This window comes from Eleutherodactylus coqui, chromosome 10 (genome assembly GCF_035609145.1).
Source record: "Eleutherodactylus coqui strain aEleCoq1 chromosome 10, aEleCoq1.hap1, whole genome shotgun sequence".
NCBI classification, from domain to species: Eukaryota; Metazoa; Chordata; class Amphibia; order Anura; family Eleutherodactylidae; genus Eleutherodactylus; species Eleutherodactylus coqui.
This window is the reverse complement of record NC_089846.1, coordinates 63,586,453-63,610,059: the sequence shown is the minus strand read 5'-3', so window position 1 is coordinate 63,610,059 and position 23,607 is coordinate 63,586,453. Positions and strand designations below refer to the sequence as shown.

Sequence of the window (23,607 nt, the reverse complement as noted above, 5' to 3'; positions counted from 1 at the left end):
CTATGCACCTTTTCCCCCAGTAGAGACACAAGCTTGCATTTCTGGCAGGTGAAGTTTAGCTTTTCCTCTGGTGGGTCTGTAAACATATAGCATACGTTGCAGCTCACCAAATGGCTCATCTCCTTTTCTATGTTGTCAGTTGATGTCCACTTCCAAACTTCTAAAGGTCAGGAATTGTAGTAAAGACATATAACGTGTAAAATACTACTAAGTGTACAATTTCAGGGTAGTTCCTGGCTCCGTGACTTCTATATGCCCTAATAGAGAAAATGGACAATGGTTTTGACATTAGGATAACTATTTTCCATAAGTCTTGTTACAGCATATGAACATTTTAGAGAGGAGTTCACCAGTCGGGACCCCGTTTTGTCAGTCAGAGTGAGAGCTGCTCTAGTGAACTCTGACTGTGCATGTAGATGGATGTCCATCTATGCTGATACAACTACAACATACATGAACTGTAACATGTTGCCTCATGATGATTTATCTCACTGTTCTTATTCATGTAGTGCCTACCAAGAAAAATATCAGACGGCTCTCACTGTACTATTTGCCATTGACCAAATTAACAACAATGAAAATCTTCTACCAAACATTACCTTGGGATTTCACCTGCTTGATTCATACATGAATGAACCTATAACACTGGAAGCGTACCTAAAGATATTAAGTGGATGGGAATTTCTAGTTCCAAATTATAAATGTAGGAGTGAAGGACATTTGCTGGCTATGGTGGGGTTTCCATCCTCAGTTCTTTCACAGTTGGTGGCAAAAACGTTTGCAATGTATGGTTACCCACAGGTAAGTCACATTACAATCTTCCTCATTTCTATTTGTCTAAACGGACTAATAAAAGTTGACGACCAATTAGTTCAAGCTCTTTATACTGCAATGTTGCACGGCAATAAAATTTTAAAGTTGAAGTCGGCCTAGTGATCAACATATCTCTGAGGCTCCAACTTCAGAAACCTCTGGCTACAGTCACTAAGGGAAGATGTGGCCGGACATACAATTCTCCTGTAATATAACATGTAAGGTATCTAAATGAGTGGTCGACCATGTAATACATGGATGGATCAGGGCCACCAGAGCATTAGCTTTGGCTAATAGGTTTCTGAGCAGAGTTGTCCTGTTGAGAAAGGGTGTGTTGATACAGCACAACTATTGTATGGCGTCTTCCTGATGAGATATTATATTCTCACATAAGATTCGATGACAAGAATAAAAATACATGTACGTATAACATTTTTCTTGCCAGCTAAACAACAAATCTCATTATAAGTCACCGAGGTCTATTGAGTGCTGTTAAGATCCATTATATGACATGATCAATGGAATCCATAGCATGAAAATAGAGTCTAAGGTCTTGAGTTGTCCTCTTCTGTCAAGTTGTTACAAAATGATGATGATGACGATAATTTTTCATTCAGTCGCATCCAACCTTCGGTCACTTTATGGATCAATGTTCTCCATGCATTTCTGTCCTTCACCACTTCTTTCAGTTCCGCGATTGACATGTTCATAGTGGCCTTGATTGTATCAAGCCCTCTTGACCCTTGTCGTCCTGATCTTCTCTTTCCACTGACCTTGCCAAGCATCAGTACTGTTTCCAATATGTTAGCGCACACCACATGGCCCAACGAAGACATCCGCTGTTTGATGATTTTGCCCTCCAGTGAAATAATTTCAATTTGACACAATCTAACTTTACCTTGTTCATTGTCATGGCAGTCCAAGGTATCTGTAGCATTCTCCTCCAGCACCATAGTTTGAACATGTCAAATTTTCTTCTGTTTTCCTGAGCGTCCAACTTTCACAACCGTACATCGTAATGGGAAAGATCATTGCATTGACCAGTTTGGTTTTTGTTGCAATGCTGATATCCTTGCTTTTCCAGATCTTTTCCATTCTTGCATTGCAATCCTACAAAGTGTAAACCATCTCTTAATCACACGTCCAGATTACCAGTTGCAATCGATTTTGGATCTAAGGAAGATGAAATCTTGGACCGACTCAACTTTTTCGCTGTTGATTTTTATGTTTACTGTTACATTGCCTACTGTGGTCATGACTTTCGTTTTCTTGCTGTTGAGGTACAGTCCCATGCGTTTGCTTTTCTTTTGCACTCATTGGATAAGGTATTCCAGGTTCCTTTCACTTTCCACAAGCAGGATTGTGTCATCTGCGTACCAAAGGTTGTTAACGTTACTGCCATCGACTTTGACTCCAATTTCTTATTAATCGAAGTTGTATTGCCTTATGGTCTCTTCTGCATAGAGATTGAAAAGGACTGGTGATAGAATGCAGCCTTGCCGCACGCCTTTCTCGATTCTGTACCAATCTGTGTTACAAAATAGAATCAGCCAAATCTTTGAAACTTTTGAATATTAATTTGCATTCCAATTGGTTTGAGCCTGGATGCCATGCAGAGGCATAGCTAGACTATTCTTTACCTGGGAAAAAGGATCAGCTTGGCGCTCCCTCCGAAACTGATCACGTAATCACCACGCCGCATAGCGAACTAACACTTTCACTTTTTAGTACATAGCACTCATTGAGTGCTATGTAGCCTGGAAATGAGAAGGCAGAAGCAGTTCTCCCCAGGTGCTAGGCTATATCTGACAGCTAAAAACCTGACCTGACCCTGCTTTATTGCTAGAACAGAGTTTTTAATCCTGTGCCATATTTTTGCTTTAGCCAGGGATTAAAGCCCAGTACCAAGCACCGTATATTTACCATGCTTGGTCCTTAAGGTCTTAAACCCCTTAAATATGGGGGGGGGGGAATTAATAGACTAGCTATTGCTGTTTTCATAATGACGTGCAATCTAAGAATATTATGCCCGTTATGCTGCACGATGAACTACATAGAAAAAAAGTGGAAGAAATTCATTCAATTTATTTTCTTCAATGCAAGAATAGCTATCAAGAAGTTGCATGTACCCCAAAATAGTAACAATGGAAACCACGACTCGTCTCACAATAAACAAGACCTCCTGCAGCTCATTGGCAAAAAAAAAAAAAGAAAGAATATTACGGGTCATGGAACGTTGCAATGAAAATATGATTTTTCTTTTATACAAAGTGCAAATGTAGTTAAAAAAAAGTGAGTTAAAAGTCGCATGCAAAATGATACCAATAGAAATTACAACTCATCCCACAGAAGAACAAGATCTCACTTAGATCTGTTGGTGGAAAAATACAAATTTTATGAGTCTTGTAATGCTGCAATCGAAAAAGAATAAGTAAATGCGGTATCACCATAAGGGCTCAGTCAGACGAGCGTGGTTTACACGCTGCTATAGGAACCAATAGGTTCCTTTGGAAATGCTCACATGGAGCCTTTTTAGAAGTGCAGAATCTGCACTTCAAAAAAAAACGGACAGCGAGTGCCGACTCGCCTATCAGCTCCGTGGTGCACAGCGTGCCGGGTGCTTTGCATAATCTCCTATGGGAGCCGTGGAAGAACGCAGCCCACACCACGGATGTGTGACCGTGCTGCTCCATGAAGCTAGAGGCAACCCGGTCACGTGATCTTTTTCAGGATGACAGCAGTGTGGTTTACACGTTGCCTAGCAGCGTGTAAACCAGCACATCTGACTGAGCCCTAATTGTATTTACCCACAGAATAAAGGTAGCATCTCATTTAAATTGTTTGTTGAACTTTGTAAAAACAAAATCGTGACTCTTATGAGATATTTCCATCTTCCCCTTCCTTAAAAGAAAAAACTAAAATAAAAATTGAACAATACATTATGTACCTTAAAGTGGTTATCAAATAAACTGTCAATAACAGATCTAAAGGGAATAACAATTCATAGGTGAAAACTAAATAAAATCCAATTTATAGAAAAAAAACACATAAACTGCTCCGTTAGCACCAAACTGATATTAAGGGTGCCAAGAACGATATATAAATTTCAGTGGTAATACCCTTGCCCTGAATAGAGCAACTCATTGTGAATCTCTCACCTGGAGACTTTGGATGAACTATTGGGTGAAGAACCTATGGACTTCAGTCATGTGATGGTGATGTCATCATAGGTTTTTTTTCCTCTCCTATACACTGCTGCACTGATAACACAGGGGATACTAAAGAGCAGCTCCTTGTTTAAAATATCAGCTGAAGCTGCAGCTACCAGACACAGTTACAGGTGACTGATTTAACATATAAAAGTGCTGGGCAGCTGCAGCATCAGCTGGTATCCTAAACTACTGGGATGCCTCCCTCCTCCCAGTGTTGACTGTACCTGGGGCACATGCCCCGCCTGCCTCCCTTCAGCTATGCCCCTGATGTCATGTATGGTGATACATAAGTCAGATGTATAGATGTTTTTTTTTTTGCATTACAGATCAGCTATGGTGCCACAGACCCTCTTCTTCGTAATAAGTTGATGTTTCCGTACTCCTACCACACTGTCGGTAGTTCAGTCCACCTGGAGAAAGCATTAAATTCTGTACTGAAGCATTTTGGTTGGACTTGGGTTGGAATCATCCATTCAGATGTTGAAAGCAATGAAAATGCAATCCAGAAATTAAAGTATTCCATTACGAGAGGAGGGGGTTGTATTGAGTTCTCTGAAAAGTTCCTCAGCTCCTTGAACTACAAGGACTCTGAGCCTGAACGAATTCTTAAAGTTATTTCTAACTCCACAGCAACCGTTATTATATTCTGGGCTGACCTGGAGTTTGTATATAATTTATATCGATTACTTGAAAACTTGACAAGGACAAAGAGAGTCTGGCTACTCATTACAGACATGGACCATCTTCTGATGCCAACCATAGATGAATTAGACCTCAGTCCCTTCCATGGAGCCTTGGAAATTCAGATGAGAAAAAAAGAAATTCCCGGACTCATGTCTTTTCTCTGGAACATCACATTGGGCCAATATACTGAATGCTATTTTATTTTATACTACAAAGCCATCATATATGATTGTGAATCACTGAATGGTAGTGTGCTCATTAAGACATGCAAACACAACAAGACGAGGAAGATGCGTTTGTTGGGTTCAATGACGCTGGTGAGCAGTTATCCAGTATATAATGCCATATATGCTTTGGCTCATGCCCTTCAGATGTTTATGGACTCCAAGTACTGGAAAGAATTGCACAGAGAAAAAGGGGCGTTATCTCACCTACTTCCATGGAAGGTGACTTGCGTGACAAAACCTCTTTTAATATGCCATAAAGAATAGCAATTATGTATCCTTAACGTGAGCTTGCTTCCCCATTTTAATATGTTGATTTTAGACCCAAAATTCTGTATTGATCAATTTTTTAATACATTATGTGAGACATTCATAAAGCATTGTGCACCAGATACTGGTGTAAAATAGTCACAAATTTTGCACAAGCCGGTATTTGCGCAAAACTTTTCTTCTTTCTGGAGTGGTCCCATCACTTTTTATTTTATTTTATTTTTTTCTTTATTTATAGTATTAACTTGGGTACAAAAAGGAAAAGAGGGGGGGTGCAGAAAAATATAACATACAGCAGTTTGTCTTCATATAGTTTTAGCAGTAACAGTTTAGCTATGAAACAATAAAAATAAAACAAAATACAAGGTGAAAGAAAAGGAAAGAAATATGGAAACGGTGTCAAGAACGGGAGAGGGGGAGGTAAGGGGGTAACAGAATCAATCTTCTGTAGACTTTGCTTTATGATCCAAATTGAAGGGGGGTAGCATGTGAAACGCTGAATTAAAGGGGTAAAGTTGGTTGGCTACTACAATCCTAAATGAAGGATTATTTGTTTCTGTAGGAGTTCCCCTTATTCCAAATTTTAAAGTATTTTTCTGGTTCTCCTTCTTGCAGATATCTAGTTCTTTCAAAGCTATTTATTAGGCTAACTTCGTTCAACCATTCATAAATGTTGGGGGGGGTCTACATCTTTCCAATGTCTCGGTATTAATATTTTTGCTGCATCTAGAAGAAATGGGAGTAGTGGGTTTCTCCCTTCAGGCGGCCTCATGGGAAACATGTTTAGTAGAAGCAGCTTGGGTGTGAGCTTTACTTCGAAACCAAGAATTAGTTTTAGAATCTTCTGTATTTCATGCCAGAAGGGGGTTAAAGATGGGCATGAGAATAAGATATGTGAGAGAGATCCCACTGCATTAGAGCATCTCCAGCAGGTCGAGGGATATTTCAGATCAATTCTGTGGAGCAACTATTGGGTTTTGTACCACCTGGAAAATATTTTGTAATTCAATTCTTGGTATTTTACTGAGAATGAGCTTGCATGTGAGTTTTTTAAAATAGTTTGGATTTCCTCTTGAGAGAGTGTAATGCCTAAGTCTTTCTCCCAGCTGGGGATATAGGAGGGGATCTCTTCATTATGGATGAGTGTATTATATATTTTAGAGGTTGTCCTCCTAAAGGGGCGATATGTTTTGAGAAGTTTATGAGAGAGTAGGTTGTGATTGGTGCTGAGAATATCCGGTTGAAAAAGGGAAAGTGTCCCTGTGATTGCATTGTAGTCCTTAAGATGGAGTTCCGGCATGCGGAGTAAGTTTTGGAGATCTTGGTATGGAATAAATGAATCGTTACAGAACAGTTTCTGGGCAGGCACATGATGGAGATTTGAGTGTTGTAAAAGGTAGTTTTTGAGGCGCTTCAGTTTGTTTGGCAGTAGATTTAAGAAAGGAGTGTAACCGCTAATGTTGGGTATAAAACCCAGTTTCTTGTTAATTTTGTGCCAAATTTTGAAAGAAGTTGCGGTGAGAGGGTTAGTGATTCCTTTTAGAGGGGGTTTGTTGTATGGGGTTTTCCATGGTAAAGAATGGAGTTCTGTCTCTATTGAGTGGCGCTCAATTTGAGTCCATGGTTTATTGTTTGATGGATGTATAAGTTCAAAAATACGGGCTAAATATATTGCATTATAGTAGTGTTCAAAATCTGGTAGACCAATACCGCCTCATTTTTTATGTTTTATTAGGGTTGAATGTTTTACCCTGTGGCTTTTCTTTTGCCATATAAATCTGGATACTAGACATTTCAATTTGATAAAGAAGGACTGTGGAATCTCTATAGGGAGCACTTGCATCAAGTAGAGAACTTTGGGCAGGACTATCATTTTAACTAAGTTTTTCCTTCCCAACCATGACATTTGGAGAGATATCCAGGCAGCTAGATCTTTTTCAATTTTATCTAACAACGGCACGAAGTTTAGTTTGTATAGGTCCGGGAGTGAAGGCGATATTTGGTTCCCAGATATGATATATGGGAGCATGTGTTTCTAAACGGGAGATGTTTTGGAGATTCGGGCCCAGGTTCTTTTCTCTACGTTTATGTTGAGGAGTTCAGATTTTGAAAAGTTGAGCTTGAAGTTTGATATTTGTCCAAATAGGTCGAATTCCCCCAGAAGTGGTTTAAGGGACTGATGTGGGTTAGATATAAATAGCAAGATGTCATCAGCAAAGGAGGCTGTTTTGTGTTCCACTTGTCCGCATTTAAGGCCCGTAACTTGCGGATTTTGACCTAAATTCTCTCCAAGAACACCTCCATTGATAAGACAAATAGAAGAGGGGAGAGTGGGCAACCTTGTCTTGTACCATTCCCAATTTTAAAGGTGGAAGAGAAGCTTCCATTGATTTTGGCCGAGGGTTTTTATATAGTGCCATAATTTTATCAGTAAATTTGTCGGGGAAGTTAAATTTTTGTAGGGTCAGTTTAAGAAATAGCCAGTTAACCCTATCGAAGGATTTTTCTGCGTCGGTTGTAAGTAACGCTAGGGGGGTGTTAGTGTATTTAGCGTGATGTACCGTGTTGATAAGTCTGGTGGTGTTATCTTTTGCTTCTCTAAAGGGAGTGAAGCCCACTTGTTCAGAATTAATAAGATTTATGATTCTCAATTATATTCGGAGAAAACATACCGTCTAAGCACGAAACGCACATCTTTTTGCGCCATTTGATCAGAGTGGTAGTTATCAGATTCAGTATCTGTTGCATATTTAAATAATAGGTTCCTGATGAGTCATACAAATGACAGAAACACGTTGAATCTGAACTTATAGAACCTGAACTTATAAATTTACCCCTTTATTTGAGTAATTGGGAAATCTACCATCTCCATTCAAATCCCATTTTTGAGTCTTAATTATTTCACTCTCTCAACTTAAATACTTTTGTGGATAATAAATTCCGGCAAGCAGTTTGGGGATGCTTGCTCTACATTGATATTCCCTAACCCTTATAAGTCCGGAAGCTGGCTGTCAGAATTATAGAACAGCCAGTATTTCCTTTATAGTATTCTTACTGGTCTCCTCAGAATCAGGTTGCCTAAATATTGTCAACGGCACGTAGCCAGTAGTAGGGATTTTCTATATGTCATTATGTCTTTCTCATTGTATATGTCTATGGGGCACTATATAATTTTAAATAATTTAAATAAAAGTTAATTTTTAAAGGGATCATTTCAGTGAATACATTCTACTTCCTCACTGATCCTCCTGCCTCAGTGATTCATAAATTCTAGCTGCATGCAGCCACTAAAAGGAGAAGCTTACTGCGTACTAGTTTATAACTGAGTTCCCCTAGTGGTGGCTGCAGGCACCCAGAATTTTTTTTCGCTAAAAAAAATAAAGAAAATAAATAGATTGTACATTTTGTTAGTACAACCCCAATTTCAAAAAAATTTGAGACGCTGTGTATAATGTAAATAAATGGAAAGAAAAAAAATGCAATGATATGTAAATCTCATATAACCATATTTTATTCAATGGAACACAAAACACATATCAGAAGGGGAAAGGGAGACTCTTTTCTGTTTCATTTTTAATGAATTAACTCATTTAGAAATTGATAGCAGTAACACATCTTAAATAAGTTGGGACAAGGGTAACAAAAGGCTGGAAAAGTAAGTGGTACTAATGAAAAACAGCTGAAGGGGCAATTTTCCACTAAGTCATATGACTGTGTATAAAAAGAGCATGTTAGAGAGGCTGAGTCTCTCAGAAGCAGAGATGGTCAGAGAGTCACCAATCTGTGAAAAACTGCATCTAAAATGTTGAACAATTTCAGAAAAACGTTCCTCAATGTAAAATTGCAAAGACTTTGAATATTCCACCATCTGCAGTACATATCATCAAAAGATTCAGAGAATCTAGAGAAGTTTAGGTGCACAAGGGACAAGGCCGACGGTCAGTATTGGATACTTGAAATCTACAGGCACTCAGGCGGCACTGCAATAAAACAGGTTGGATTCTGTAAGGCAAATAACTTCAAGGACTCAGGAATATTCCAGAAATCATTCTGTGAACACAGTTCGCCGTGTAATACAAAATGCATAGTAAAACTATATCACACAAAGAGAAATCCATATTTAAACACACATATAAAAAAGTTTCGGATCTACTGCCTAAATACTCTATCGCCTAATGGTCTTAATCAGGTTCTTGAAAAATTTTAGATAGATTTGTTCTTCATCCCCTTTTCGATAAAAAAATCTTTTATGCATTTTAAGAATTTTATACATTTTGCATAAGCATTCATATATATATATATATATATATATATATATATATATATATATATATATGAATGCTTATGCAAAATGTATAAAATGTGTGTATATCTATATATTTGTTTTTGTTATTGAATCTCATAACTATCTATGTATGCGTATATTCATTCATTAGATATCTAAAGAAAAATCTTAATTTATTCTCGAAAAATCCTTCTTGGTTAAGGCCTCATGCCCACGGCCGTGTCGTACCCTGCCAGAGAAATACTGCAGCGGGATCTGACACGGCGCCCCCCAGAAACACCATACTTACCTCTCCGGATCCGCCTCAAGAGCCCCATATGGCAAGCTGGCGCACATGCGCAGTGAAGCGCTTGACACGCCGGCGCTGGGTGGTGAAACGTAATCCTTCAATACTTCCGCTGTGTTCACAGTGGAAGTATCGCGGGATGGACGGCTTCCATTAACTGCAATAAAAGCCAGCCACGTGTATTTCCACGGCAAATAGGACATGCCGTGATCCCCGAATGCTGGTAGCTCTGATTGTGATTGGAGTGTGCAGAGCATTGTTTTCAATGGAGCCGCCGGCAGCAGCCGCAACTCCATTGAAAACAAGCAGCAGCTGCATACACACGTGTTTTTGCTGGTACATAGGTGCGCACCTATGCACGCACCTATGTACGTGCAAAAACACGCTCGTGTGACTCCACCCTTAGGGCCAAAACAGCCTGGTCTTTAAGGAGTTAACAGTAAATAAAGGGGTAAAGAATCTGAAGGTTGCGATGTTCAGGAGTGGGCATGTTGGCCTTTCTTACTATGTCCCCTCACATCAAGCGTGCGCGGAACAAAAGAGATAGGGAACTTGGAGTGGAATGTATCAGGTCTCAGAGGAATAGAAATGTGTCAATATACAAAGGGGTTTTCCAGACACAAATAACTAAGGAAAGGTTAATAGTTGATCTGCCGGGGTCCACCACTTGGGAACCCAGCTGATAAGCTGAGCAAGCACAAGCTGTCAGTATCACTATATACAGTGGTCACACCAGAAGCTGCTGCTCCGATCACTGTGTAGTGGGCGGCACTTGTAACTGAAGTCACAGCTCTCATTGAAATCAATGCCAGCAATGCCCTCCCTTACCCTCCAATTTTTACTGCTATTACTGTCATTATTATCAATTGTGACTGTATTTTATCTTTTAATCTCCTCTCTTCTGCAGTTTCATAAGTTTCTAAAGAGAGTGCATTTTACTAATACTGCTGGAGAGGACATTTACTTTGATGAGCATGGAGATGCTGCTGCTCCTACATATGATCTAATTAATTGGGTAACTTACAATGAGAGAAAAATAATCAGTGTTAATGTTGGAAAATTCACATCTGGTAGTGAAGAAGATCTATCTGTTAATGCATCTGCTATTGTATGGCCTGCTCACGTCATTCAGGTAGACCAACACATCTTCTGTGCTTCACATCAACAGGAACAGCATATAGCGCAGGAAGAGTACACAGTGCAGGATAGGTATCTAGTGCAGGAAGAGTACACAGTGCAGGAACAGTATATAGTGAAGGAACAGTACATAAAGCTTTTCCTTTGAAAGAGCATGAATTAGAAGAGACTTTGCATCCTTTTTATGGTCACATAGCGTTTTATTATAGCATTCAATCAGCAGTATAAACACAATTTATTTTACTCAGATTATGTGGGAGATTTGGAGATCTGCATCGGAAAAATGACACAAAAACCATACTACCTACAGCTGGGATGTGCCGTCCACACTGACATCACTACTATGGCCAATGATTGGCTCTTTAGTACATACATAATGTGAGAACTGTAGTGTAGTAAACAAAGAGTGAAAATTATGAATAAATGTATGGGCCCACCTCTCCTGCAATGCCTTGGTAGTATAAGGAAGCTTCAGCGGGAGCTCCATCCTCAGGTGGCCGTCAGCAAGCGGTCAAACTCCAGTGGAAGGAAAAAAGAAAAGGAGGGAAACTTCTACCACAATGAAGTCTTTTTTATTAATAAAATAGCATACAGCTCACAGACACGGCACTTGTGAACGCTGAATGCATTTCGGCCAAATGGCCTTTGTCAACAGCCACACTGACATCACTACTATGGCCAACGATTGGCTCTTTTAGTACAATATGTGAGAATTGTGGTGTAGTAAACAAAGACTCATAGAGGGGCAAGTAACATTGACTCTGAAATTTTGAAACCTGTGTCTCCAAGACCTGACTTCTGACCACGCGTTTCTGTTCCTCTTCTAGACGCCACCACGTTCTGTCTGCACTGACAGCTGTCCAGTAGGGTTCAGGAAGACAACTCTAGAAGGAAAGCCAACCTGCTGCTTTGATTGTGTCCCTTGTCCCATAGGAGAGGTTACCAATCACACTGGTAAGGACTGGCACCACCATAGTTATCAGTATGTGGCACAAGTATTTTTCAGTTTCTATCTTAGTGTGCTCAATTCTTCCCTGCAGATACAATCAGCTGCTGGAAATGTCCAGATGACCAATGGCCAAATGAAAAGAAAGAGAAATGCATTCCAAAACAAGTGAACTATCTGTCCTATCAAGAATTGTTGGGTACAACTCTTGCCTCTAGTGCTGTTGTGCTTTCTGTAACTGCTCTGTTGACCTTGATTATCTTCACCCATTATCAGAAGTCTGCAGTTGTGAAGGCGACCAACAGAAACCTAAGCTTCCTTCTTCTTTCCTCCCTCACTTTTACATTCTGCAGCTGTCTGGCCTTCATTGGATATCCAGGGCACAAAACTTGTTTACTAAGGCAAACGGTTTTTGGTTTGTGTTTCACGGTCTCAGTGTCCTCCGTGTTGGCAAAAACTGTACTTGTGGTTGTAGCCTTTCGCGTTACCAAGCCTGGAAGCCAGCTGAAAAGATTCATCGGGCAGAAGCTTCCATTCTTCATTGTTGGTGTGTGCTCCTCTACTCAGGCTCTTATTTGTGCCTTATGGCTGGGAACATGTCCTCCCACCCTATTTTTTGATCTGCACTCACAGCCTGGTCAGATAGTCATTGAATGTGAAGAGCACATTGGCTTCTATATAATGCTGGCATACATTGGTTGTCTCGCAATGGGATGTTTCTTCATAGCTTTTCCTGCTAGGAATCTACCTGATAGATACAATGAAGCAAAGTTCATTACATTCAGCATGTTGGTCTTTTTCAGTGTCTGGATTACCTTTATACCTACGTTCCTGAGCACCAAAGGGAAGTACACAGTAGCTGTAGAGGTATTTGCCATCTTGGTGTCTGCAGCTGGGGTTTTGGTCTGTCTATTCTTTCCCAAATGCTTCATAATCTTTTGTACACCAGGAAAGTCAAAGATGGCAGCAAGAAAATGGTCAAGGCCATCTACAAAATGTGCTAATCTATGGCAATTTTAGAAGTGTCTAAAAGATGTAGATGATCAAAGTGCAATTAAAGACAGCCAAACACATTTTATTGTCATATTTATAAAATATAATGTTAGAAGCCACTATAATTACCCATAATGATATCGATGAAGTTGTTCTATTGCAAAATACTGTGCATATAACCTATCATGCCATATGGATATCATGGGGTGGAGAGTAGCTCCTAACACAGTTTATAAGGCAGATCAAAGAGACACACAAACCAATGGTATCAAATATACCAGTTTAATTGCGATTATTTTCTATAAGAACTAGTCTCTGCAAATGCATTTTTACACAGACTGGGTCCTATAGAACATATTCCATATGCCAAACTTTGTTATTTGAATCCTACTGGATCTTCATCCATCATTCATATTGGTGGCCAAAAAAGTAGCATTTTAATATAATAAAATATGGTTTATTTAATAAAAATCATATAACATAAAATACAACCCCCCACATAATTGGTATATCAATTATGGTAGGGAGCGGACACAGAGTGCTGAGGAGCCATGTCAAGTTTGACAAAAAAATAAAAAAAAATAAAGCCACTAGTATGTCTTTTAACCCCTTAGTGACCAAGCCTGTTTGCACTTTAATGACCAGGCCAAATTTTGGAAATCTGACATGTGTCAATTTAACGTAGAATAGCTCTGTTAAAGGTTTTGCGTATCCAAGTGATTCTGACATTGTTTTTTTGCCACATGTTGTACTTCATTTAGGTGGTGAAAATAGTTCGATAGAATTTGTGTATATTTATTAAAAGCGCCAAAATTGGGAAAATGTTGAAAAATTTGTAATTTTTTCACATTTTCAATTGTAATATATTAAATATGTGCAAATATACTGTACACATTTTTGATTAGATATATATTTTCATTTGTTTACATTTTTTTTATGCACATTTGAAAAGCTTTAGTTTTTTTTAACCATTTAGAAGACGTACAAATTTAACATTGATTATCAACATTTTAGGAACACTTTGTTTTCCTACACTAAGCCAAGACTACAAAGGCTCATAAGTGTCAGAATGATGGATACTTCCACAAATGACCCCATTTTAAAAACTACACCCCTAATGTATTCACTGAGGGGTGTCAGGAGTATTTTGACGCCACGTTTTTTTTTCAGGAGTTAATGCAATTTAGAGGAGTAAAAATAACATTTTATATTTTTGCAAATATGTCCTTTTAAAGGCAGTTTTTTTTTCTATAGTGCACATAAAAATGAGAATTTACACAACAAATTGGATACCCCTGTTTGTCCTGTGTTCAGAAACATACCCATTGTGGCCCTAATATTATGTTTGTATGCACAACGGGGCCCAAATCGAAAGGAGCAGCCAGTGGCTTTCAGAACAGACATTTTGCTTGAAGGTGATTTAGGCCCCATTGCCCACTTGTAGAGCCCTTGAGCCACCAAAATGACGGAGAACCCCCACAAATTACCACATTTTGAAAACTAGACCCCTTAAAGAATTCATCTAGGGGTGCACTGTGCATTTTGACGCCAGAGTATTTGAAGGAAAAAAATTATGATTTTCATTTTTTGGGCAATTGTGTCATTTTAAAAACAATTTTTTTGTACAGCGTACATAGGAATGAAGACTTGCACCCCAAAATGGATACGCCTGTTTGTCCTGTGTCCAAAAACATTTCCATTGTGGCTCTAATCTTATGTCAGTATGCACAATGGCGCCCAAACCAAAAGGAGCAGCCGGTGGCTTTTGAAACAGACATTTTGTTTGAAAGTGTTTTAGGCCCCATTGTATGGTCCGTGAGAGGCTAAAACAATGGAGAACCCCCACAAATGATGCCATTTCAAAACTAGACCCCTTAACACATTCATATAGGGGTGTAATGTGTATTGTGACCCCACAGTTTTTGAATGAATCTAAGCATAGCAGAAGGAAAAACATTACGATTTTTATTTTTTTGGCAATTGTGTCATTTTAAAAACAGGTTTTTTTCTACAGTGTACATAGGAATGAAGATGTTTACCCCAAAATGGATCCCTCTGTTTGTTCCGTGTTCAGAAACATACCCATTGTAGCCCTAATCTACTTATAGTACACATGGTTAGGCCTATAATGGAGGGAACACCCTTTGGGTTTCAGGGCACAACTGAATAAATTACAGGCCCAATTGCTCACTAGTGCAGAAAACAATGTACTCTCTAAAAATAATCCCCCCCCCCCCTCCATCCCCAATTTTTGGCATTCCCCAAATCTTTGATAAAAGTAATGATGTAAACTGTGTGGTATGTGCGAAGACGGGTAATTACGGAGTCTGGTTGGAATGGGCACATGGGGCAATAAAATCGGGTATCCCTCCTCCTCTCATGCTTTTTTGGGGGGTATTTCTTGACCCCAGTGGCTGGGATGGGGTGTAAAGTGGCGCTCTGTGAGGCTTCGTAAGCTTGTTGAGATGCGGTGGTCTTACGCAGAAGGCGCTCAACAAGCTGCTCTTGGAACTGCAGGAAGGTGAGCGTCCCTGGGGCTTCTTGTAAATTACGTATTGCAGGTAGCGCTCTGAATAACTCCGAGCTCACAGGGCCATATGTGGGATCCGCTTGCGGAGGCCCACAGCGGATCCCAGCTGTGAGCCTGGTTGTGGCCCTACGTACGGCCGCGTAATGTACTATGCATGACTGCCTACTTACACAGGCGGTCATGCGCAGTACACCTTTGTTTATATTTCCTGCGCCATCGCTTAGTGATGATGCGGGTATCCGCAGCCCGTACACAATGTAGTTGCGTATGGACTACGGGTATATCTGCGACCAGAGGGCACAATGGGCTCTATTTCACCGGTATTCGCGGTAAAACAGAACATGCTACATTCAGGTTTCTGCAAGTGGATTACGTAATTCCAACCCGCCAATGTGAGCGGAATTGTGTAATTCAATGCATTTGATTGATCTGCAGATTACCGCAGATCAAACGCATACAGAATCCAAAATTTCTATCTGGTCATGTGAGACCGGCCTAAGGTAGATGGCTACCTTTTTATCACGTGACCGGGGACCACTCAATGAGGCCACTGGTCACTGCTCCAGTCTCTTGGCAACCGTTGGTAGCCAGGAGCAAGGAGATTTAAAATTTCCTGGGCTCCCTGGCTCCTGCTTATGTGTCCAGCACTTTGCTGGTGGGTGCATGCGCAGAAGCCAGGGATGGTCTGTGGAGAAGGATCGCATTGAGATTTAAAAGTGGAGGCCTCCGGTAAGAAGTTTCACCTCCTCTCACCGATCGCGTGGGTGAGGGGAGATGAAACTTCAACTTTTTTTTAACTTTTTACGTGATCACTTTTATCCATTTGATAATGGCGATCACGTGACCAGTAACTGCATAACGCAGCCCCCCCCGTGACGTCTCCAGGCTCTGGGCTACTTTTGGTAGTCAGGAGCAGGAAGATTTTAAATTTCACAGGCAATCCTGGACTTTTGCAAATGCGTCTGCCATTATGCTGACGGGCGCATTCGCCGAAGCCACAGTCCGCAGATATAGATCCCATCGGGGGACAAATCCGGGGACCTTAGTTATGTAAGTTCATCTCCCCTCACGAATACATTCCGTAAGGGGAGATGAAGCTTTAGCTTTTAAAACTTTTTAAAAAATTTTAACTTTCTATGATCACCGTTATCCGGTGGATAATGGTGATCATGTGACCGGGAACTGCATACAGCAGTCCCCGGTGACATCTCCCTGCACCCGGCTGTCTTTGACAGCCGGGTGCAGGGGAATTTTACATTTCCCGGGTCCTCCGTGCTTCTGCGCATGCGCGCCACATCGCCGGACTTCATGGGAGACCGGGGTGAGTATTTCCACCTCCCCTCATGGATCCGATCCATGAGGGGAGGTGAAACTTTAACTTTTTTTCACTTTTTTTTTTACACTTTTCGTGATCCATTGGTGACATCTCCTGCCTCCTGGCTACCTTCAGGAGCCGGAAGTCAGGAGATTTCAAATTTCCCATGGCTCTGGGCCTTCTGCGCAATGTTGCTGATGTAATGCCGCCTGGCTCCCATGCACAGATGGCCGGCGTCTGGTCCCGGAGGACCAGATCAGCAGGGGACAGCGCGGAGGACCGGGGTAAGTATTCTCAGCTGCCTCCATGGATCCGATCCACGGGGGCAGCTGAATCTCTAATTTTTTTAAAACTTTTCTGCACTTTAATGCGATCGGCGCTATCCATTGGATAGCGCCGATCACATTGCCGGAGGGCACTGCTCGCAGCCCAGGATGACAGCTTCATGCAGTCAGCTACCTGCGGACAATGACAGCATGGAGCTGTCATGTCCATAGCCCACGTGGCTTTAATCCCTGCAGGAAGCATGTTTTTCCGTCCTCAGGGATTAAAGGGGTTGTCCCGCGAAAGCAAGTGGGGGTAAGCACTTCTGTATGGCCATATTAATGCACTTTGTAATATACATTGTGCATTAAATATGAGCCATACAGAAGTTATTCACTTACTTGTCTCCATCCTCGCGCTGTCTCTGTGTCCCCGTCGCCATGGTGCCGTCTAATTTCTTTCTCACCAGTCCGTTTTAGACACGCTTGCGCAGTCTCTTCTCTTCCCTCTGTGAACGAGCCTCTCCAGCGTGCCCGCGCGATACAGCTAGTCTGCGCATGCGCAGACGAGCTATCACTGCACGGGAGCGCGCAGGGGCGGCTATTCAGCTCCCGGCATCCCTTTAAATACGGGTGAAGGAGCAGTCTAGCCTTTCACCCCGAATCAGCAGCAGCCAGACGGGACCATCCAGGAGCAGCCAGCCGGGACAACCGACCAGCAGCCAGCCGGGACGATCGATCAGCAGCCGGGAGCCACACGGGACCAGCACTCGGGAGCCACACGGGACCAGCAGCCGCCAGCCGAGACGAACACAATCCAAGCCGTGCAGCCGCCTGGGTAAGTGAGGTGTCTGTGGTGCTGTGGGCGCTGGGGGGGGGGGGGTGAGGTGTCTGGGGTGCATGAATGAATGCATGGCTGGATATGTGTGCATAAGTGCGTGTGGATGCTAATAAAAGCATGAAAGAGTACCGCATAAAGGTGCACTTACCTGCGCTTCTGTGTGGTCAAGAGAAGGGAGAAACAGCTGTTTGCTGTTTTCTCCGGTAGACTCCACCTCCCGCTGTGACGCTTATTGCCGACCAGCCAATGTGGCGGCTGGATCGGCGTTTCATTCATTTGCAAGTACACGCCTCCACCGATGACGTCAGTCACCTGCTCACGTGACCGGCGCCTCGGGAGCGCGCATGAAGGCCTCCAGGAAGAGCGAGCGGTCCACCGTGGAACGCATCCAGGGACAACGCAGGCGCCATCTTAGATGGAGAAGTTTAAAAGTTATTATTTCTGCTAAACTGTAAGTAGAATGCGGTTTATAACCGCTCAAAAGGGCTGCTTTATGACGGGGGGTGACAGGGGGAATGGGCTAATATAAAATTTTCCGGTTTTGCCTCGGGACAACCCCTTTAAAGCCCACTTGAGCAGTACTTAAAAACACTATGGGCTGATCACTAAGGGGTTAAGTTTAGTTTTAGAAATAGTGCAAAAAGTAGTGAAGAACAGATATGTTACCACAGAGCCGATACAAATAATTTCACATACCTTATATACAAGGTGTAAATACTATTATCATTCATATTACCTTCATAATATCACTGAACAAAACCCACTATACCAAGGTCAGCCTTATCAAAAATAACACTATACAAGGGCCAAATAATACTGCCTGGAGATGATCACATATTACCACCATATAGGGAGGGAGTATCACCATACTGTTGCAGAAAATAAAAACAGTATACGAAGACCAAAATGACTCCTATATCATATGGTAGATACTAGCTCTACGGAGACACTCTGCAGACTGTATACTGATTACAATGCGGCTACCTCTAGTGGTTATAGTTGGCATCCTGTCTGGAGTTATTGAATTTCACATTTTCTCTCCACACGGCCCAAACAGCTATGATGCCTTTTGCCTGTCCAAACTTGTCTCTGCAGAATGACACGCAGACATCTTTGGTTCCTCATTTTTCCAGCATCCTCCCTACTTTTTCCAGACTTGTATATAATCTCCCCATCTGCAGTTCCCCAGATAGTAATAATGCCACCTGTAATGCCTAACACAGTAATAGTATCCACCTTATTGTGCCCCACATAAAGTCCACATAGTAAGTGCTGCTTATAGTGACTCCCACAAAATAAAGGTGCCTCCACTCAGTAATAATGTCCCCTTTTTACGCCATTCAGTGATAACTCCCCCTTTTGCCTTCATTCAGTAATAATGCTGCCTTCTTCTTTCTGTCAGTAATAATGCCCCCAGTTAGTAATAAGACCCCCTTTTACATCAGTCAGTAATAATACCTTTGCTGCCTTTTTTATACAGTACATATACGCTACTTTCGCATAGCTATGCCCCCTTTTTTCCCCTTTCACATAGATATGCCACTTTCACATAGATATACTGTCGTTTGCCCCTTTTCAAATAGAAATGTCAGCTTTGCCCCCTTTTACATAACTCATCTTCCCCCATTATCAGAACTCTGCAGTCGTGAAGGTGACCAACAGAAACCTAAGTTTCCTTCTTCTTTGCTCCCTCACTTTTACATTCTGCAGCTGTCTGGCCTTCATTGGATATCCAGTTTCTCACTGAAAAAGGCCCGAAAATAAAATATAATCTTTATTAATTTAAAGGATAAAAAACCCCTCTAGATTCCGGGGGTAATTGAGACCCAAAATTACCCCCGGAATCTAGAGGGGTTTTTTATCCTTTAAATTAATAAAGATTATATTTTATTTTCGGGCCTTTTTCAGTGAGAAATAGTCTAACAGCTTATAAGAGCCTTGGTTGTCGCAGTGAATTCATTGGATATCCAGGGCACAAAACTTGTTTACTAAGGCAAACGGTTTTTGGTTTGTGTTTCACGGTCTCAGTGTCCTCCGTGTTGGCAAAAACTGTACTTGTGGTTGTAGCCTTTCGCGCTACCAAGCCTGGAAGCTGGCTGAAAAGATTCATGGGGCAAAAGCTTATAAATATAAAATAAAAAACAATACATTCTCCCATTCTCTGTTGCTTCCTGGGTGCTGTAGTCTGCGCCTCTATCCTCGCTCAATTCTAGGTTTTTGCAGTCATGTGACACACACATATGATCACCGTGGACATTCCCAGCCACAGTAATACTGAGACCGGTGACTGACTGTAGAGGTCATGTGTGTTACAGGATCACCCAAACCTTAAAGTGAGCGGGGATAGGGGCACCAACTGCAGCGGCCGGGAAGCCACAGGGATGGTGAGTATGTATTGTTTTTTATTTTATTAAACACACTTTAAAAAAATAATTAAAATCAGAGGGGTCTGACTGCTGATTCTGACTCGGTAGCTCAGGCTCCCTTCCCCTTTTGGGCCCCTGTGCAGATGAACCAGATGCACAGATGATATGTTTGCTCATGATTAGAGATGAGCAAGCACCAAAATGCTCGGGTGCTCGTTACTCGGGACGAAATTATCGTGATGCTCGAGGGTTCGTTTCGAGTAACGAACCCCATTGAAGTCAATGGGCGACTCGAGCATTTTTGTATATCACCGATGCTCGCTAAGGTTTCCATTTGTGAAAATCTGGGCAATTCAAGAAAGTGATGGGAACGACACAGCAACGGAGAGGGCAGGCGAGGGGCTACATGTTGGGCTGCATCTCAAGTTCCCAGGTCCCACTATTAAGCCACAATAGCAGCAAGAGTGCCCCCCCCCCTCCAAACAACTTTTACTTCTGAAAAGCCCTCATTAGCAATGCATACCTTAGCTAAGCACCACACTACCTCCAACAAAGCACAATCACTGCCTGCATGACACTCCGCTGCCACTTCTCCTGGGTCACATGCTGCCAACCCCCCCCCCCCCCCCCCCGCACGACGCAGTGTCCACAGCGCACACCAAAGTGTCCTTGCGCAGCCTTCGGCTGCCCTCATGCCACACCACCCTCATGTCTATTTATAAGTGCGTCTGTCATGAGGAGGAACCGCAGGCACACACTGCAGAGGGTTGGCACGGCTAGGCAGCGATACTCTTTAAAAGGGGCGGGGCGATAGCCCACAATGCTGTACAGAAGCAATGAGAAATATAATCCTGTGCCACCGCCATCAGGAGCTGCACACGTGGGCATAGCAATGGGGAACCTATGTGCCACACACTATTCATTCTGTCAAGGTGTCTGCATGCCCCAGTCAGACCGCGGGTTTTTATAAATAGTCACAGGCAGGTACAACTCCGCAATGGGAATTTCGTGTGCACCCACAGCATGGGTGGCTCCCTGAAACCCACCGGCTGTACATAAATGTATCCCATTGCAGTGCCCATCACAGCTGAGGTAACGTCCGATTAAATGCAGGTGGGCTTCGACCCACACTGCATGCCCCAGTCAGACTGGGGTTCTTTAGAAGTGGACACATGCAGTTACAACTCCGTGTGGACCGACAGCATGGGTGGGTGCCAGGAAGCCACCGGCGGTACATAAATATATCCCATTGCAGTGCCCATCACAGCTGAGGTAACGTCCGATTAAATGCAGGTGGGCTTCGGCCCACACTGCATGCCCCAGTCAGACTGGGGTTCTTTAGAAGTAGACACATGCAGTTACAACTCCCTGTGGACCCACAGCATGGGTGGCTCCCTGGAACCCACCGGCGGTACATAAATATATCCCATTGCAGTGCCCAGCACAGCTGATGTAACGTCAGGTTTAATGCAGGTGGGCAAAAAATTAATTGGATTACACTGTAGGCGAGGGCCCCAAAAAATTGGTGTACCAACAGTACTAATGTACGTCAGAAAAATTGCCCATGCCCAACCAAGAGAGCAGGTGAAACCCATTAATCGCTTTGGTTAATGTGGCTTAATTTGTAACTAGCTGGAGGCAGCCCAGTTAAAATAAAAATTGGTTCAGGTGAAAGTTTCAACGCTTTAATGAGCATTGAAACGTATAAAAATTGTTTACAAAAATTATATGACTGAGACTTGTGGGCCTAAGAAAAATTGCCCGTTCGGCGTGATTACGTCAGGTTTCAGGAGGAGGAGCAGGAGGAGGAGGATGAATATTATACACAGATTGATGAAGCTAAAAGGTCGACGTTTTTGATGGTGATAGAGAACAATGCTTCCATCTGCGGGTGCAGCGTACGTATTATTTAGGTATCGCTGCTGTCCGCTGGTGGAGAAGAGAAGTCTGGGGAAATCCAGGCTTTGTTCATCTTGATGAGTGTAAGCCTGTCGGCACTGTCGGTTGACAGGCGGGTACGCTTATCTGTGATGATTCCCCCAGCCGCACTAAACACCCTCTCTGACAAGACGCTAGCCGCAGGACAAGCAAGCACCTCCAGGGCATACAGCGCGAGTTCAGGCCACGTGTCCAGCTTCGACACCCAGTAGTTGTAGGGGGCAGAGGCGTCACGGAGGACGGTCGTGCGATCGGCTACGTACTTCCTCACCATCCTTTTACAGTGCTCCCGCCGACTCATCCTTGATTGGGGAGCGGTGACACAGTCTTGCTGGGGAGCCAGAAAGCTGTCAAAGGCCTTAGAGAGTGTTCCCCTGCCTGTGCTGTACATGCTGCCTGATCTCCGCGCCTCCCCTGCTACCTGGCCCTCGGAACTGCGCCTTCGGCCACTAGCGCTGTCGGATGGGAATTTTACCATCAGTTTGTCTGCCAGGGTCCTGTGGTATAGCATCACTCTCGAACCCCTTTCCTCTTCGGGTATGAGAGTGGAAAGGTTCTCATTATACCGTGGGTCGAGCAGTGTGTACACCCAGTTATCCGTAGTGGCCAGAATGCGTGTAACGTGAGGGTCACGAGAAAGGGATCCTAACATGAAGTCAGCCATGTGTGCCAGGGTACCTGTACGCAACACATGGCTGTCCTCAATAGGAAGATCACTTTCAGGATCCTCCTCCTCCTCCTCAGGCCATACACGCTGAAAGGATGACAGGCAAGCAGCATGGGTACCCTCAGCAGTGGGCCAAGCTGTCTCTTCCCCCTCCTCCTCATCCTCCTCATGCTCCTCCCACTCCTCCTCCTCAACGCGCTGAGATATAGACAGGAGGGTGCTCTGACTATCCAGCGACATACTGTCTTCCCCCGCCTCTGTTTCCAAGTGCAAAGCATCTGCCTTTATGCTTTGCAGGGAACTTCTCAAGAGGCATAGCAGAGGAATGGTGACGCTAATGATTGCAGCATCGCCGCTCACCATCTGGGTAGACCCCTCAAAGTTTCCAAGGACCTGGCAGATGTCTGCCAACCAGGCCCACTCTTCTGTAAAGAATTGAGGAGGCTGACTCCCACTGCGCCGCCCATGTTGGAGTTGGTATTCCACTATAGCTCTACGCTGCTCATAGAGCCTGGCCAACATGTGGAGCGTAGAGTTCCACCGTGTGGGCATGTCGCACAGCAGTCGGTGCACTCGCAGATGAAACCGATGTTGCAGGGTGCGCAGGGTGCGCAGGGTGGCAGCATCCGTGTGGGACTTGCGGAAATGTGCACAGAGCCGGCGCACCTTTCCGAGCAGGTCTGACAAGCGTGGGTAGCTTTTCAGAAAGCGCTGAACCACCAAATTAAAGACGTGGGCCAGGCATGGCACGTGCGTGAGGCTGCCGAGCTGCAGAGCCGCCACCAGGTTACATAGTAACATAGTAACATAGTATGTAAGGCCGAATGAAGACATTGT

The 23,607-nt window shown here is 43.0% G+C and overlaps 1 protein-coding gene across 1 annotated transcript in view; it reads left to right on the top strand.

The window, feature by feature from the left end:
* LOC136581076 (vomeronasal type-2 receptor 26-like) overlaps positions 1–12,905 on the top strand; it is a 105,212-nt gene extending 92,307 nt beyond the window's left edge. The window contains exons 4-7 of the mRNA XM_066582066.1: positions 510–801; positions 4,352–5,155; positions 11,739–11,865; positions 11,952–12,905. Coding sequence (XP_066438163.1) covers positions 510–801; positions 4,352–5,155; positions 11,739–11,865; positions 11,952–12,877 — 2,149 coding nt within the window. The 3' untranslated portion in view covers positions 12,878–12,905. The remainder of the gene's footprint in view (positions 1–509; positions 802–4,351; positions 5,156–11,738; positions 11,866–11,951) is intronic.
* Positions 12,906–23,607: the final 10,702 nt, after the last annotated feature.